Consider the following 16,982-nt stretch of genomic DNA (forward strand, 5'->3'; position numbering starts at 1 on the left):
GATTTATGCAATTTTATAATTGTTGCATTTCTGTAAATATTGACAATGCAATTTCCCATAGGAACTCCTTTTACGGCTGTTGCCTTAAATTCTAATGATTTTAGAAATTGACTTACATAAAGTATATCTATTTGTTATTAAATCATTATGTTGAGTTTGACTTTCTCCCTCAGTCCAAAAACTAATGGAAGGTCTTACGAGTAGAAAACTTAATCAAATGCATAAAATATCCGCAATTTCATATTGGTTTTATTATCGAATTCGTTTAAGCTAGGTTTTGGTGAGTGAGAACCCTCATATCTGAAGACGAACTTTTTAAAAATGGAAACGCTAACTCGACTGCAAGGACTTATAGTAGTCATGAAGTCATAAAACTGATTTTAAAAAACATAAACTATTTTGTTTTCATGACACTTAACAATTAATTTAGTCTAACAATACAAGACGGTATACAAAAGTTTACTTATTCTTTACACTCTGACTTTAATCTTTTGGATTTACATTTTATATTCATTGATGACTTAATCTCACCAAGAAGTTGACAATATTGCAGTGACAAAGAAATATAACATATAAAACAAATTTGTTTTTTAAACATCAATATTTCAAATTTCACATATCGGTTCGCTTGTACCATACGATTTGGTGAGATATTTTTTTAAAACAGCAAGAGAAATATTTATACTGTATTTAGAATCGGATATTGATTAGCAAGTCATTGTACAGGAAAACTTCTGTTTAATTCTTTGTGCAGTTCAGATCACTTCTCAACTCTAATAAACGTAATGGTATAAGTGGCTTTTGTGTAATGTACTTCATCGCATCTGTTCTTCCTTGCAGGGAACTAACTAGAAAACTGCTAGTCGCACCTTGTACAAACTCCTTGTATTCCATAAGTTTAGTCACATTTGGCGTAATTGTGCAGAAATGTATGTCTTTACATCCTGAAACAAAAGAAACAACCTTTTATCCATCATTAGTTATAATTTCACATTTGTTTGAGCTGGTTTGAATTTACATATTATGAAAAGTGTACTGTTAAATATTCATCCAGCGTGTCTTATTCTCTATAAGAATAATAGAATTGCGAATGTATATGTATAGTAACAAAACTTCACACATGTGTTACCTATATACCGAAACAGCACTGTATCAAACTTACTCTGAGTAATTGAGTTGTATTTTTACTTGAAATTTTAACTCCATTATTTTAGGAAAAATAAACAGAGCATACACGTGCTACACATGTTTTCTGGTTTAGTTAGGAATAGAGTATATATGTTTTACCATAGATGGTTTTGCTGTTCAAGATAATCGGATAGTATCGGCATTCATAATGTCGTAGGACACAGTCCGACATTTTATATTCATTGTCTGTTGATTTGGGTTTTTGTTAATTGCCGAATTTACAAGGACATTATGATCTTTGACAAACAAGTGTGAGGTTTAGCTAACTTTTAATAGGTTTAATCCACTATTTTCTGCATAAGTCTGGAAGATGACAGTTGTTATCCATTTGATTGGTGTGTTGATTTTGCCATTTGATTAGGAACTTTCCGGCATAAAATGATTTCTGTTATTTGACTTTTTTTTCGAATTAAATGAGTTAAGGTTGGCTTGCTTGCTAGCTGAATCGTGAAGTCATTATTAGGTAAGGTATACTACCCTCGTTTCGAAGTGGCCACGTCCTACGGGCAGATAGATTGGTTATCTGTAGGATTAATCTACTCCTAAAGGAGAATAGTTTATCTAACCTAATAATAACTTCACGATTCAGCTAATAAGCAAGCTAATCAAATATATTACCTTTACTTACACACTCAATGCAATCGGTTATAATATTTTTGCCGCTTCATTGTATTAATTTGATGTATATTTTCAAACTTTTATTTAATCTTTTGATACTTGTGGTAGAAACTGTCTAGTTGATTTGTGAATAATTTTTCTTTTTAATTTGGAACTTCTGCTTGTCCAGTCTTCTTTATTTGGTGCTGTTTACGACTTCAAGTCTTTTGCATAAATACCGGCATTGTATGTATGTTTATCACGTCCATTATCACTGTACTAGTATACATATTTTTAAGGGGCCAGCTGCGGGAGTTTCTCGCTACATTGAAGATCCATTGGTGGCCTTCGGCTGTTGTCTGCTCTATGGTCGGGTTGTTGTCGCTTTGACACATTCCCCATTTCCTTTCTCAATTTTATTGTCTTCTCGTTTTTATAATAAATGGTAGTATATATTTCGGACGTATATATACCTACCAGTCCATGGTACTGTATCTAATATATCACAATGACCGAAATCCTGAAAATTAACAAAATTGTCAAATCAAATTTAAAAAAAATCACATTCTGATATAATTTTCTACTTAATGTTTAACCATTTTTTATTATTCAAATGGAAATGGATCTTCCGTTTGCGTAAAACCTGCTACTGAAGATTATTTTAAATCTTGAATTGATTCTGATATCTTTTGTAAAACTTTATCTGTGAATATCACCAAGTAACGCTTTAAGCTCGTTTATCAAGTTAATTCAAGAAAAGCTTTTTTTTAGTTGTACACGTTAATTATATATCAATAATTAACTAGATTTGAAGGCAACACTGTTTCCGTAATAGTTATCTCACGAGGACGCGGTTTGTCAGTGTAAGATCACCCCGATGGCCGGAGGCCAGAGGGTAATCTAACACTGACACACCAAGTCCGAGTGGGATAACTATTTTCCCAGTTGTTTTAGATTAGACGAAAAACCATTAACAATTCATAAAATCTGGTTTAGAACGCCACACAACCATTATTATATATTTTATATATTACTGTATAATGTATACCCTTTATGACCCCCGAACACTATGAGTAGATATAAAACAATGTCAAATCGCCCCACTGGCCAATTGGTCCACAATAGATCGCCACTTTATAAAAAAATCGACCCACTCTTGTTTACCGACTCGCCCCACTTTTGAAAAAGTGTAAAATCAAATTAAACAATCAATCTGACAACTTTCTTATTAACGATAAGGGTTTAAACCCCACGAATAAAATTAAGTATGTTGAATTACTATTAGTTCGTTGTCAGTTGTCCTGGTGTAGTGGTATGTGTCAAGGGCTGATATGCTAAAGGTCTTGAGTTCGAATCCCGGCATAGACACTGGATTTTTCTAAGTAAGTTTTGATAGATAGTCTTTTCCGTATAGTTTTATAGTGGACTTGACATTACCGCCAAAATGTCACAGAACAATGGAAAGCATGCAAAACTGGGGTGATCTGGTAGGGGTGATCTGAGCCGGATCTGAGCCGGATCACCCCTACCAGATCACCCCAGTTTTCTTTGTAAGAACAAAGGAGCTGGGATGTAAAGAATCATATTCAAAACTGTGTGGTTGTGACCATTGATTGATAACATACATTATCCCAATTGACTGGGACAGATTATGCGAACGTTTGTCTGTAACGACCACTGCTCACTATGTACTTGTTAAAGACACTGAAACTGTGGGATCACCAAAGGTTCTCAACTCCTAAATAAAGTAATTCGGAAAACTAATCAGGAATAACACGATGTTTTGATTTATATCAATAATATTCATCAAAACAAAAGATTATTTCTGATTAATTTTTCGAATTATTTTATTATTAAAGGCGTTAAGAACCTTTGATGACCCCACGGTTTAAATTCTATAAAAAGTAAGCAGTGAGCAGTTGTCCTTACAGACAAACGTTCACCTAATCTGTCCCAGTCAATGGGATAATTTAGTTCGTCAATCAATGGCCTTACATCCCAGCTCCTTTGTTCTAACAGGGGTGATCTGAGCCGGATCACCCCTACCAGATCACACCAGTTTGAGTTTCTTTGCTATGCATGCTTTCCTTTGTTCTGTAACATTTTGGCGGGAATGCCAAATCCACTATATAAAACTTATAATTAATTATACGGAAAAGACTATCTATCAAAATTCACGTAGAAAAAATCCAGTGTATATGCTGGGAATCGAACTCAAGACCTTTAGCATATCAAGCCACGACACGTTCCACTACACCAGGACGACTGGATACAAACTATTAGTAATTTAACATACAGGAAGCAAGATATTTTTATAAGGGGGGCGAGTTGGCAGACCTGTATTCAGTGGGGTTTCAACCCTTTTCGTTAATAAGTGAGTTGTCAGACTGATTGTTCAATTTGATTTTACACTTTTTCAAATTGGGGCGAGTCGGTAACAAGAGTGGGGCATTTTTTTTATAAAGGGGCGATATAGTGTGGGCCGATTGGCCAGTGGGGCGAGTTGACATTATTTGATATCTACTCATCGTGTTCGGGGGTCATTAAGGGTATACATCATATAGTAATATATAAATTATATTATAATGGTTGTGTGGCGTTCTAAACTAGATTTTATGAATTGTAAATGGGTTTCGTCTAATCTTTAACAGCTGGGATGTAAAATAGTTATCCCATTCGGACTTGGTGTGTCAGTGTTAGATCTCCCTCTGGCCTCCGGCCATCGGGGTGATCTTACACTGACACACCGCGTCATCATGGGATAACTATTAAACAGCCACACTGTTTTGAAAATGATTCTATATGTTCCTTGGATGACAGTCATATTCAAAAGCAACCACATTTCTATCGTCGACTTATCGGTCATTTGAACTGCTCTAAGTATTCCATATTATTCAAGGAAAATATTAAATGACAAATGTCTTTTAATTTTACATTTCACGGGGAGAACGTTTTCTTTTCAGAACCAACATAATGACACTCAGCTAGTGGTAAATCTTTGCATACACACTAAAATAATTACGGAAACTTTAAATGTACATCATAAGTAAAACAACTTTATCCGTTAATTGCATGCTTTCATTTTTTCAGTTTCTGCCTAATATTCTATAATTTTTAGACAACTTTTCATCGAACAGTAAAAACTAATACACGTTTCCCGTAGTTATTAAATAGTTCCCTTTTTTACACATTTTTGCAGTATTATTTTTTGTATTTTTTTGTATTTTTTTTGGTGGGGGGGACTAAATCACCTGTTTCGCTTATAAGTTGTCAGTATACATCAACTGTAGCATAAGGTCAGACAAGGCTGAGGGCTACACAATGAACAGAATGCCTGTTATACACTTATTATTACATCTAAACCTGTCTACCACGTGTTAAGAAAAATCTTAACATTGAGTATCTTAATCCTATACTCACGGCTACTTCCATCACAGTTTTTGGACATCCCCAGATCTCGTAGAATTTATTATAACTAAATCCCGGTATGACGCACTGATGCCCCACCGTGGACAGCTCTGTTCCGTACATAAACGCAGGCATGCGTATATCTACTTTATCTTTTACATCAAAACTAACTGGTTCTAGAAATATTGTTGACTACAAAAAATGAAAACTGATATAAACCTAGTATGATTGAAAGCATAATAAACAGGTTTTTTTTATCATTTGTACGACGGGTGCAACATGTGAAGCATGATCTGCTTACCTTTCCGGATCACCGGATATCACTCCCGGTTTTGTTGGGGTTCGTGATGCTCAATCATATTTTTGCTATGTGGTATTTTGTATGCTCTTGTATGTCTTATAGTCTTTTTTTCTTTTCTTGCCATGGCGTTTTAAATTTATTTTCGACTAATGAGTTTTGTATCTTTCGACTCTCTTTTGTAATATATAATTTGTATTTTGCGTCCTAGAACTTTTCGTCACCTTTGTCTTCCTTTAGTGTATATCCTTACTGTTGGTTGGTGTGAGTGGAGGTTATTCAAATGTTAAAGTGTCTTCTTGAACCTCTGATAACTGTTAATTGTCATAAACCGTTTACGGTTCTAAAGCAGTTACTTATGGACTGCAGCTAGAAAATAAAGATGACTTTGGGCCAGGTGAGCTAAACACGACTGTATCTGTAATGATATCAAATACTCCGTACATATGAACTTACACAATAGTAAATTATGATGATAAATGTTGATATTGTTGTTTACTTACTCCATGTGATAAATATAATAAACATGCATGTGAATGACCGATAAATAAGAGATATCATACCTACCGTAAACATAGTAGGTTTTTCCCGGATCATTTTCAATGTTGTGTCACATCCAGCGGAATGACACATCAAAGCTGTAGTGTTCCATGCAACTGTTCCTAACGTTTTGTTTGTCATGTAGTGTTAAAGCTAAAAAGCAGATACAAATGTAGTATGAAGAACATTTCATTATGTTTGAAACACAACTGAAAAGGAAATATAAATACATAAAATGATAACAGAATTATTAATCATATTTGACAGTATAAAAACCGCATTAACAAAACAGCCAATGACTCCGAAAACAACAGACGTACATACACATAGTCTATGTAGCCCGACATGGTATACGCACGATATGTGTTGAGTAAAAATTGGTTATGATTGAGGGTGAAACATTTCAATGACAAAGAAAGTGAAGTGTCTGTACCAGTTTGTTTTTTTTCTCTTTTCAGCGCATTTATATATATATATATATATATATATATATCTTAGCGAATGAGTTTGAATTTGTCAAAAAAAAAGGATTTGGACCAGATTAGAATGTCAGTGTCTTCTTCAATTTTTTTTTTTTTTTTTTTTTTTTTTTTTTTGTAATACATGTAAGTAAGGATACAAATGTATATCTTAACATACATTTTCTGCATGCAATCCGAATTAAATTACTCACCCATGTATGTTGTTCAAAGTACTTCGAAATATCCTGTTTTAAATCGCCAGCATTTATCAAATTTTGTTTTTCCACTGGAAATGCGTAGTCAATTCCAAAAATAAAGAAACCATGGGAGGCTATCCTTGACAGTACAGTTTCATAAAACTCAGCTAGGATATAAGTGTCAAAACCACCAATAAACAATACAGCCGGGTAAAATCCGGGTTCTAATGGGAAATAAACTAAAAAGACAATTAATCGCAATATTTTAACTGAGAATTTGTAAATCCATCTTAAGTAACAAACTAACAACTCAGAACAATACACTACCAAACACACAATAGACGAATGCATTTAAGAAACGAAACAATGAAATATTTTACAAATCTCATTAAAAGTAGAATTATTATAATTGATCACACGGCTTTTTACGGGTATAATTTAATACTTATAAAGCTAACAAGTTTGAGAATTGTCTTTTACATCCTTTCTTTTGAATCTACTGACTTTGTGGTAATGTTTATTATACTGTTTCGTGTTGATCGATACTTCTTTCCGATCCAAGCTGTAAAATTACCTTTTGTGTGTAAAGGACTTTTTTGTCCGGTTTTACTTAGTGTCAGTCCGCCAACTTTTAATGGACGATCTGTATACGGGTTACCATTATCTACGTAGGTATCGTTCCCTATAAAATACAACATTTAGGCAAATATCAATATTTTTTTTAATAGATATAAAAAGATGTGGTATGAGCGCCAATGAGACAACTCTATCCAAGTCACAATTTGTAAAAGTAAACCATTTTAGGTCAAAGTACGGTCTTCAACACGGAGCTTTGTCTCACACCGAACAGCAAGCTATAAAGGGCCCCCAAAATGAATAGTGTAAAACCATGCAAACGGGAAAACCAACGGTGTAATCTATATAACACACGAGAAACGAAAAACTCTTATGAACCACATCAGCAAACGGCAACCACTGAACATCAAATTCCTGACTTGGGACATGTTCAAACAAATGCAGCGGATTTAAACGTTTTAAAAGGAACCAACATTCACCCTTATCTGAAACAATAGTGTAAACATCGAAACATAGAAAGGTACACTATAAAATATCAATTGAAATAATTAAACTCAATCAAAAGGCATATTAATACAAGTGAACATACACTGAACGAATAAATTGTAAGCCTATTCAATAACTGTGATTTTGTAATTGTAATTCAAAATAAAAGAAACTATGTATATATCAATTGCTTCATAGGCATGTTTATTAAAAAAAACACAAATAATAAATAAAAACTGTTCAGTTTTGAAAACACCATATCACCATGATCCATATGGTACTAGCCTTTTCTTGTCAAATTTCATATATTTCTGCGTTTTGTTTACTTTGAAACATATCGATCGTTTAAACTTGTTTATTTTGCATAGGAGAAGACCCTATCAGCTTACAAAAGGGGAGGGGCTTACAACTTGTGGCATATTCTTTGTTATTTTTCGTGTGTTTACAAAAATATATTTAAAGTAAAGTATCCACAAAACAAATAGCTTCGTACATACATTTGATGATGAGTTTTAAAAAAAGGGGGGGGGGGCTTCAATACCTGTATACAATAGTGTAAAGAAAACCCAACTTTGTTATCTTTTTTCTGTAAAGCGGTCTTCTGTGAATCTTACCAAATTTGAAAGCTTTTTTTATAATGAGTTATACTGTATGACCCGATATCTCCTATATCATATGTATATCTACTAGTATAGACAGTATATATATTAGATTAAATCAGGCAGGAATTTTTTCTTTACTTAACTTTTGCAGTACCTAAGCTTTTACTGTGTACTTTCTAGACATTTCATAAAAAAAATGTGTTTCTGAAAATAAATGTAAGACGAATATTTAAAAAGAAGAACATTCCAAACCCAACTTACATAGAATTATATCTGTGTAATATCTTTCACACACAAATTGACATACATACATGTACTTTGGTTTCTATAGGACTTAACATCTTTGGATAATTTTTAAGGATATTTATACAAATGTTGACCAAACTTTGAAGATTAGTTTTGATAGAATTTCAATAATAAACTCTTTGACGACAAATGCAGGAGAAATTGGCCCAACATCTCTGTTCGACATGTTTAATGCCAAATTTGCCAGAGTAAAACGATTATTTTGATTCAGGTATCTTAACTCAAAGCAATTTGATTTCCAACAGAGCAAAACACGATTGCAATGCTCTAAATATGTGTTATCTCCATTTGCTTATGAATAAATGATAAATTTATTATTCAAATACTCACCCGAACATACAGCGCAATGGAAAAGGAGCAAACAAAATACATAGTATTGCATGGTGTCAAATTGTATGCTGTTGTTCTAGACGTTGTTTATTTGATAATCAAGGCTAATCGTTATCTGTGCACGGCCATTCTAGACAAAGTGATAACATAATTAATAAATATAGGTTATCTGAATATTGAATCAGTTTCAATGAAAAAATAAAATACCCAAATAAGTATGTTATAATTTCTCCGTCATATAACTTGTAACGAAACTTTTAAGAATAAAATAAATTCAAAACTTAGCCGTTTTTAGTTATTTCGCATCCGTTATGACAGGAATCGTTTTGTTTTTGTCCGCGGTTCTTTTTTTTTTTTTGGGGTGGAGGGGGGGGGGGGGGGGACTACAGAATTTTTGAATTTATAGAATTATTAACCATTTATTCATCTATGGTGAAACTGATGATATATAGAAAAGAAATCAACATATCATGTATTAATGACACTATCATTGACTTGAATCACCGCGCTGAAGGACGTCCACTATTCATAGTTCATTATTCATTATTGAATAATGAATAATGAAATAGTTCACTATTTAAAAATGAATAATGAATAATGAAATAGTTTATGTTTCATTATTCAACTCGAAGCGGTGAATAGTGAAATAAATATAAAAAAAATTGACTGTGACACTATAGCTATATCCTGATTCGCAATGACCATAAGAGTGTTTACGGAGGACCTAAATGCTACAATACGCGTTAAAATGAGGAAATAGCTAATTTTGAATAATGAAATGGATATTTTTAATAATGGAATGGACTGCTATGACCCTTCAGCCCCTACAGAAAGATTGCTTTGTTTGCTGCAAATTACGAGCAAATCGTTGATAGTTTTTGTTTGTCTGGCATCCAAAGAACCGAACCCTCTTTTACCAGTTACAATCTAAATATCCCGGGACTCATTCTGGTCGACCCACTTATTTTTTTTATTTATTGGGCATTGGATATTTCTATGACATGTCGCATTCATATATATTCAACATCTAATATATATATATGCTTTATAAGATATCTTATTAAACTATTTGAGATTTTTTTAAATAAGATCAGATGTCAGACTATATGGCTTTAACCCCTCGGGTATAAACAGGGCCGTAACTATCCTCTTTTAATAATAAGGCAAAATATATTCGCCGAGCGTAGCGAGGCGAAAAAAATTTGGCGAGGGGTCTGGGGACCGCTCAAGGCCCCCAGAAGCTCTGAGAAAAATAACGCAAAATCGTGCATTCTGAGCGTTTCCTGGACTCTTTCTTACAATGAAACGCAATTAATTTTTAGCTATTTCTTTCGACAATATTCTAGTCTCAAAGCAAAAACATAGATTCATTGCAGTAATTTAAGATTTTTAGGTTTTACGGGGACAACATTAAAAGTAGACCGATATGTAGGATAAATTAAAGCAAAAACCGAAATTCTCATAATCATTATGTCTGTCTGTTCTTGTCTTGTATTGTGCTTAATTCAGACTTCGGTGATTTTTTTATGACTAGATTTAAATATAGTGACAGTGCAGTATTATACTTTAAGTACTAGTACTCAGTCTGCTTAAGTCGACACTAAGGACCATCTTGACCTTGTTTAACGGTATTAATGATATTTTATTGTTTAAGGCCCTCCATCAACTATCAAGACGAAGAACAGGAAAAAAACTTTGGCCATTGATCATTTGTATTTTTTCTATGCATTGACTTTGTGTGAGATAAGGTCCTGTGCACGTTTACTTCATATTCTTTTATTTTCTGTTTAAGGGTCTGAACACGACTTCATGCAAGTAAATGTAAAATGTCATATGGCAATACATGATGATTTGATACCGGGAAATTGGTGGTCATACTTTAATTGAAACCATGTCAGCTATCTAGTTTTACCAACAAAGAGCCAGTTTAGTATTCTTTGATATCAAGTTCAATTCTCCATGCAGAAACGAGACAATTTTTTTCTATGTCCAGTAGCATCGTATATTCTTTAAAAAAAAATTCTCGTACAATGTCTGGACATCGGTGGACATGCAGCAACATTGCAAAACCACACTTTACAAATGAAAATCAACACTCTGCAGACTATAGTTATAAAGTAGGACAATAAATGAACAAAAGACAAACCCGGGACGCAGAAGTACAAACATAAGACCATCAACTCTGAAAACTAAAAGAAAAATAGAAACAAGGATCACGAAAAACATGCAGGGGCGAGGGAAGAGAACTTGCTTCTTGTAAGACTTTTTCCGTGAAAACAATTCAGATTGATATGAAGACAATCTTGTTTCAGGTTTTTTTTAAATTTTCAACATGAGGCGTTTGCCTCATTTGCCTCAATGTAGTTACGGCCCTGAATTAAATGTGCATTTTTAAAATTAAAATAAAAACAAATTCATGAAAAAAAGTTATAGGACATAGCTTAAGAGAGACAACATAATAAGATATTTCTATTTCTAAAAGGTCACTCATATAACATTTGTATGTATATAAACCAAGCCATGTTGGTGTTTAGTATTGTTGATGTCCAAAGGGTAATAACTAGAGTTAGATGTATAGGTTAAAAAAAATAAAACTTGATATTTTAAATCGTAATACAAGAGAACTTATCGAGTTAACGAATCGGAGAGTTATTCATTATATCGTTACAATACCCAGGATAAACAACCTACGGTACCTCTTAAAGAAAGAAAAATAACGACAAGAATACGCCACAGCCAAATAATACATAACGCTGCTGTCGATAATTATTGTAGCTCATCGCCACAAGTCGATAAATGTATTTGCATGCACCGTTTTGTGATATATATCATTGTTGTCAATATTTTTGCTTTTTTCAGTCGAGCTTTTGTCCGTAAAAAGATGTTTTGTGCAGGTCTAGAATTGTTCATAAAATGTTTTAATTCTTTCTAATTGAAAATTGTTAAAAAATAATTCCAATAGCTTATCGATCATCGTCGATATTGCTGTATTATGTAGTTTTGATAATGACGTTAAAGATGGCCGCGACGTTTGTGATATATACGCATAAGACGTCCTTAGTACCGCTTGTGACGTTTGCAAATGTCTGTAACTACAAGATGCCTTCTTTGCACGAATGCAAAAGCTCTACAATGAAAAATGCTCTTGGTCGCAGAAACATCAACATGGACTTTATTAATAGTGAAATTTAGAAAAGATGAGTAATGGAGAAGACAATAGAGTGAAAACACCAGCAGAAACTATTTCAGTTTCCTCTGCAAAAAGCAGAGTTCTTCATAAGCGTTTTGCAGTTTTGGAGTCACAAGGATTTGTAGTAGGAAAATTTCTAGGTCAAGGATCTTATGCATGTGTTCGTGCAGCTTATGATGTCAACAGAAAACACGAAGTAGCGGTCAAAATAATTTCAAAAAGGAAGGCACCGGAAGATTATTTAGTTAAATTTTTACCGCGAGAAATCGACGTGATCAAAGTTTTGAAGCATCCATATTTAATTCAATTTTTCCAAGTGATAGAAACGACGACGAGATTTTTCTTAGTGATGGAATGTGGCCATGTTGATTTGTTAGATGTTATACGTTCACGTAAAGCAATAGAAGAAGATACTGCTGGAAAATGGTTTTATCAAATGTCACAAGGTATCGGTTATATGCATAGTAAAGGAATTGTTCATCGGGATCTGAAATGTGAGAATTTGTTGCTTGATAAATATGAAAACTTGAAGGTAACAGATTTTGGATTTTCGAAGAGACTTGTAAAAGGAAAATTAGGAGAAATCAAACCTAGTGAAACATATTGCGGAAGCTATGCGTACGCACCTCCAGAAATTTTGAAAGGATCCCCTTATGACCCCATGATTGCTGATGTTTGGAGTATGGGCGTCGTCCTATTTACAATGGTAAGCAAGTTAGAAAAGTATTGGTTTTAAAATGAAGCCATCTTTCCCGGAGTTGCGATCTTCAATCCGTATTATCAGCTGCACACTTGTATTCCCTATAGACCGATTATTCTAAAAATCATACACCTTTTTACCTCTTTAAACAAACTTGAAACTAACGAATACGAATACGAAACTGTTATTTTGATTCGGTTCACATATAACAATACTACGGAAGCGTATTAGGGACATAAGAAAAAAAAATTGTCAGTGAACTTCTTTTTTCAAAGTCGAAATTTTGACTTTTCAAATCTCGAAATTTTGACTTTAACTTGAAATTTTGACTTTTCAAATCTCGATATTTTGACTTAAACTTGAAATTTTGACTTTCTAAAATCTTTAAATTTCGACTTTTTGAAAAGTCGAAATTTTGACTTTTTTGAAACTCGGAATTTCGACTTAAAAAAAGTTGAAATTTCCGCTTTAAACTCGAAATTTCGACTTTTTAAAACTCGAAATTTCGACTTATTTAAAACTCAAAATTTCGACTTATTTAAAACTCGAAATTTCGACTTATTTAAAACTCGAAATTTCAACTTATTTTAAACTCAAAATTTCGACTAATTTAAAACTCGAAATTTCGACTTATTTAAAACTCGAAATTTCAACTTATTTTTAACTCAAAATTTCGACTTTTTTAAAACTAGAAATTTCGACTTATTTTAAACTCAAAATTTCGACGTTTTGTTAACTCAAAATTTCGACTGTTGAAATCTCGAATTTTTGACTCTTTCTAAGTACTTTTAAAACTTTGATGTTAGTATTCAAACACAGTTATTACAATTTTAGAAGGAGTAGACATGGACGCAAATTATTAAAGCGTCATCCACACATTTTGGCAATTTATATTCAGAAATTGGTTTTGTTCTTAAATTAAGATATGGATTAGCATTTAATATTGTGAAGAAATCATTCGTAAAGAGCATGCATGTTGTCAAAATCCCCCCTACCCTATTCCATGTTTTAGTTTCCACGACACTGTCATAGGATCGTCAGATCTAAGGACATTTAGCATCACAGTTTCAAAGGCCTGTTTGGTATCCCAATAGCAAGTCACTGACTTTGTCTTGTTTAAAAAATGGTAAATCAAGTAGCCAAAAATGCCATGCATATTCAGGACGAACAATGAGCTGCTCAGTTTTCTAGTTTTGGAAGTTTGCATTCTTATAACACAACTATTAACCCTTGTCTTTATATATTAGACTGTTGAATAAAAGTATGTCGTAATATAGGTGTGTCGGAATAGCTGGGTTGTCTTGATACACATATCAGAAGTCCAGACTTGAAATATGTATTTGAACGTGAAACATTTTTTATTTATTCTTCGGCAAGAACAAGATTTTCAATCTAAAATAACCTCTTTTAAATGGTTAAGTTTATTAAAATATGCTTATGAAGTTTATGATATATATGGCTCTCCGCCTTGCTGATATAAATGACTGTGAATGTGGTAATCGCAAACGTATAAATACTGAGGAAAAGTCGCAATTTTAAAGTTTAAAAAAGGTCGAAATTTTGAGTGTAAAAGAAGTCGAAATTTTGAGTTTAAAATAGGTCGAAATTTTGAGTTTAAAAAAAAAGTTAACTGCCAATTTTATTTTTTCTATGTCCCTAATACGCTTCCGTACAATACAAACGTAACCTCTGAAGAGCTTTTTACCGAATATAAAATAACATAAACACAACATTAAAACACACAACATGCAGACAAGATATATAACAGAACAGGCATATTGAAATACATGCAGAGCACTACTTAAATACATATTTAAACATGCCAAAACTGAATCACAACTAAAATTTTAGCACAACTAAAATTAAACACAAATTAGTACACATGCAAACTTTAAGGCAGCTTTACTGTAGCGTTTCTGTGAAATAAGTTTTTGCTTCATAGAAGGATTTGTAGTTATGTACATTGTGCAAATAATTCAAACTTTTTTCTATTCAAAATTTATGCCCAAAGTACAACAATATTTGTGGAATTTAATCCAAGATTTCTGCAACTCATTTGACAATTCCGCTATTGTCATTCATTCAACAGCGTACAAAAACACAAATAACCTCACATAAATTCCAAACCTAGTTTCCACGGTATACTTATCTTTTCTAGGCATGCCTTCGGCTGTTATTTTTACTCTTTGTTCATGTTGTTGTCTCAGTGACATTCTCCATTTCCATTCTATATTTAATCAAGAGTCTAAAGTTTAGTCGTCATCTTGTTTGTGTGTGTGTTTGTGTTTTATAAATTAATACGAAGCCTCTGATCTTTGTTAGTCTTGTGTGTGTTCTATATTTTATTTTTTAGTCCAGTTATATGTTTCGGAGTTCACTATGACATCCATTTTCACTTTTTTTCACAATTATGTAAAGGGGACAGCTGAAGTCCACCTTTGTCAAAGTTCAGGATTTTCTCGCTTTGTTAAAGACCCATTGGTAGCCTTCGGCTGTGATTTTTACTTTTTGGTCGGGTTTTATAAATTAATACGAATAAACTCTATTTTTATTTACAGGTTTATGGAAGATTGCCGTTCGATGATTCCAACCACAAGAAACTTCTAAAACAGACACAGCAAAAAGTTATATTTCCAGGAAAACCAGTTGTATCACAAGAATGCAGAATAATTATCTTGAAAATATTCGTAAAAGTCACTGATCGAATGCCAATAGCAAACTTTCGTTATGACAAATGGTTTAAGAAATTTGCGCCATATTCTGCCGACAAAGATGAATCCAAAATAGCTTTACCACCCATTAGATCCGATTCTCCAGGGGCAATTGTTGCATCTGGATAGGTCGAATAAAAAAGTTGTAATATATGTAAAATAAAAAATGTAAAACAATATTATGCAATTAACTTATTTTTATTTTTATACAGCAAAAAAAAATGGAAATACTGCCAACTTTACAAGCAAAGTAGGAAAATATTTATGAAACATTTATTGTTGACTCTTTTTTTTTTTCTTCATAAAAGTACATGTGGTATGTAAATGACACCAAAATGACCTGAAGAATTTATCAACTTTAGGTGAACGAATGACCGCTTTGACATAAGTACATCCGAGTCTCCTAGCAAGCTATAACAGACCCCAATATTACAAAAGTAGAACAATTCAAACGAGAAAAATAACAAACTGATGTATTTTTAAAACAAAACCGAAGAGCAAATATGATGTATAGCAGCCAACGACGCCCACTGATTGCAAGCTCCTGACTTGGAGAAAACACATGTAGAATGTGACAGGGCCAATGGCCAATTACCCCCAAAATCAATCTTAAACTTCTATTTTATTTTTGGGTGATGAAATAATGTGGTAAAATTTCATAGGGATCCATACACTAAATACAAAATAGTGTACTGAAACAAGAACAAGAGTGCACACGACATGATAAAAAAAATGAGGTCAAGGTCAGATAAACCAAAAATAGAAATACATTAACACCATACAATCATTCCTTACACCAAATATAAAGGAAATATGGTCGACCTATTACACATCTAAGAAACAAACTTAACCAAGAAAACATATCAATGATCAATGTACCATGAAAATGAATACAAGGTTAGATTAACACTGCCAGCCAGACATGTACACCGTACAATCCTTACATGATTTTAATATGGTTGACATATTGCATAAAGTATCTCAGAAGCATACTAAACCAGGAAAACTTAAGATTGACCGGTAAACAATAAAAAATAGGTCATGGTCAGATGATAATTGCCAGACGTACATACTAGTATACACCTTATATTCATCCCATACATCACATATATTAGATCATGGCTTATAGTATCAGATTTATGGACTTGACCACGAAAACTTCGCCATGATATGAGGTCAAGGTCAAGTGAAAACTGTCTGACGGACATAATGACCTGGTAAGGTACGCACATATCGTTATCTTATTTCATACCATAAGAGAACCAGATGCTCCACAGGGCGCAGCTTTATACGACCACAGAGTTCGAACCCTGAACATTAGGGCAAGTATGGACACAACATTCAAGCTTGGTACAGCTCTGAATTGGGATTGTGATTAAATAGTTGACACAA

General features: G+C 33.1%; 1 protein-coding gene and 1 pseudogene across 1 annotated transcript; one reads left to right on the forward strand and one right to left on the reverse strand.

The window, feature by feature from the left end:
* Positions 1–600: 600 nt before the first annotated feature.
* On the reverse strand, positions 601–9,106 carry LOC134723325 (uncharacterized; annotated as a pseudogene).
* Positions 9,107–12,041: 2,935 nt separating this feature from the next.
* On the forward strand, positions 12,042–15,769 carry LOC134721124 (testis-specific serine/threonine-protein kinase 4-like). Its single transcript, XM_063583882.1, has 2 exons — positions 12,042–12,885; positions 15,438–15,769. Exons 1-2 carry the CDS (start codon positions 12,187–12,189, stop codon positions 15,717–15,719), a joined length of 981 nt encoding a protein of 326 aa, XP_063439952.1. The 5' UTR covers positions 12,042–12,186; the 3' UTR covers positions 15,720–15,769.
* The last annotated feature ends 1,213 nt before the right edge of the window (positions 15,770–16,982 follow it).

Source organism: Mytilus trossulus, chromosome 6, assembly GCF_036588685.1.
Source record: "Mytilus trossulus isolate FHL-02 chromosome 6, PNRI_Mtr1.1.1.hap1, whole genome shotgun sequence".
Lineage (NCBI taxonomy): Eukaryota > Metazoa > Mollusca > Bivalvia > Mytilida > Mytilidae > Mytilus > Mytilus trossulus.

Bases quoted from the DNA above. Each gene is read 5' to 3' on its own strand.
- LOC134721124 (XM_063583882.1), top strand. From the start codon at position 12,187: ATGAGTAATGGAGAAGACAATAGAGTGAAAACACCAGCAGAAACTATT. The intron at 12,886-15,437 runs GTAAGCAAGTTA...TTTTATTTACAG, and splicing joins GCGTCGTCCTATTTACAATG to GTTTATGGAAGATTGCCGTT.